The 832-nt window shown below is 50.4% G+C and overlaps 1 protein-coding gene across 1 annotated transcript; it reads left to right on the top strand.

Moving 5' to 3' along the window:
• Positions 1 to 109: 109 nt before the first annotated feature.
• Positions 110 to 801, top strand: LOC121940723 (egg case collagen-like; the record flags this gene model as incomplete). Its single annotated transcript, XM_042483425.1, has 2 exons — positions 110 to 332; positions 589 to 801. Coding segments are annotated over exons 1-2 (436 nt in total), but the record flags the coding sequence as incomplete, so codon positions are not given.
• Positions 802 to 832: the final 31 nt, after the last annotated feature.

Below are 832 nucleotides of genomic sequence, written 5' to 3'. Positions count from 1 at the left end.
CAATACTAAGACACACACACACACTGGTCATAGCTACCTTGGCATATAGGCTGTCAGTTACTAACCAAAAGTTTGATTTGTGTGTGTTTCAGATGGCGAGAGAGGCCCAATGCCTCCAGCTCAGCGTAGTGCCTATCAGAGAGCCTTGTCCATGGATGCAAAGCCCATGGGTGGAGAGGTAGCAGTAGGAGGTGGCCTGGCCGGGAGACGGAATGTCCCCTGTCCCTCATTGGTGAAACAGGAGAAGATGGACGCTCCGATCCGACCTGGTCTCGTTCCGAATGGCTTTCCAGGGGGCATGGGTGTGTGTCCACCACGGGGCAATCCAACAAGTAACTTAAACACTTACTTCTTAGCATGACCAAGACAGCCTGGCTTTCTATGATGACTTGGGTCCTGCACAGTAGACATTATGGGGATATCCATCAATAACTTTATTTGTCCCGAGTTGGGCAGAGGCACGCAATACAACACTAATACCAACAAAACATAACTACGGATAACTAAGAAGCTTTTGGTCCAATATTCACAATGTTGCTAAGCTCATTAGCAAACTTACACTCTATGTTTATGTTCTGTGTTGATCAGGAGGGATGGGCAGAGGTATGGGAATGCCTCAGCGGCCTCCTATGTCAGCGCCAGGGGACTGGGGGATGCCGAGGGCCAGCGGCAGCCCTGTGGGTGGACCAGGACATCCTGGCATGGGTCGCTCTGGTCCAATGGGAGGACCCATGATCAACCGGTCCAACAGTGTACCTGGAAAGAACAGGTCTATGCTGCAGCAGCAACTCATGGATATGGGTATGTCACATGCTGTGTATAAAACTAAGTA

The sequence above is a fragment of the Plectropomus leopardus genome, unplaced genomic scaffold, assembly GCF_008729295.1.
Source record: "Plectropomus leopardus isolate mb unplaced genomic scaffold, YSFRI_Pleo_2.0 unplaced_scaffold93169, whole genome shotgun sequence".
Taxonomy (NCBI): domain Eukaryota; kingdom Metazoa; phylum Chordata; class Actinopteri; order Perciformes; family Serranidae; genus Plectropomus; species Plectropomus leopardus.
Note: the sequence above shows the minus strand (reverse complement) of the source record. Positions and strands in the feature narration are given on the sequence as shown.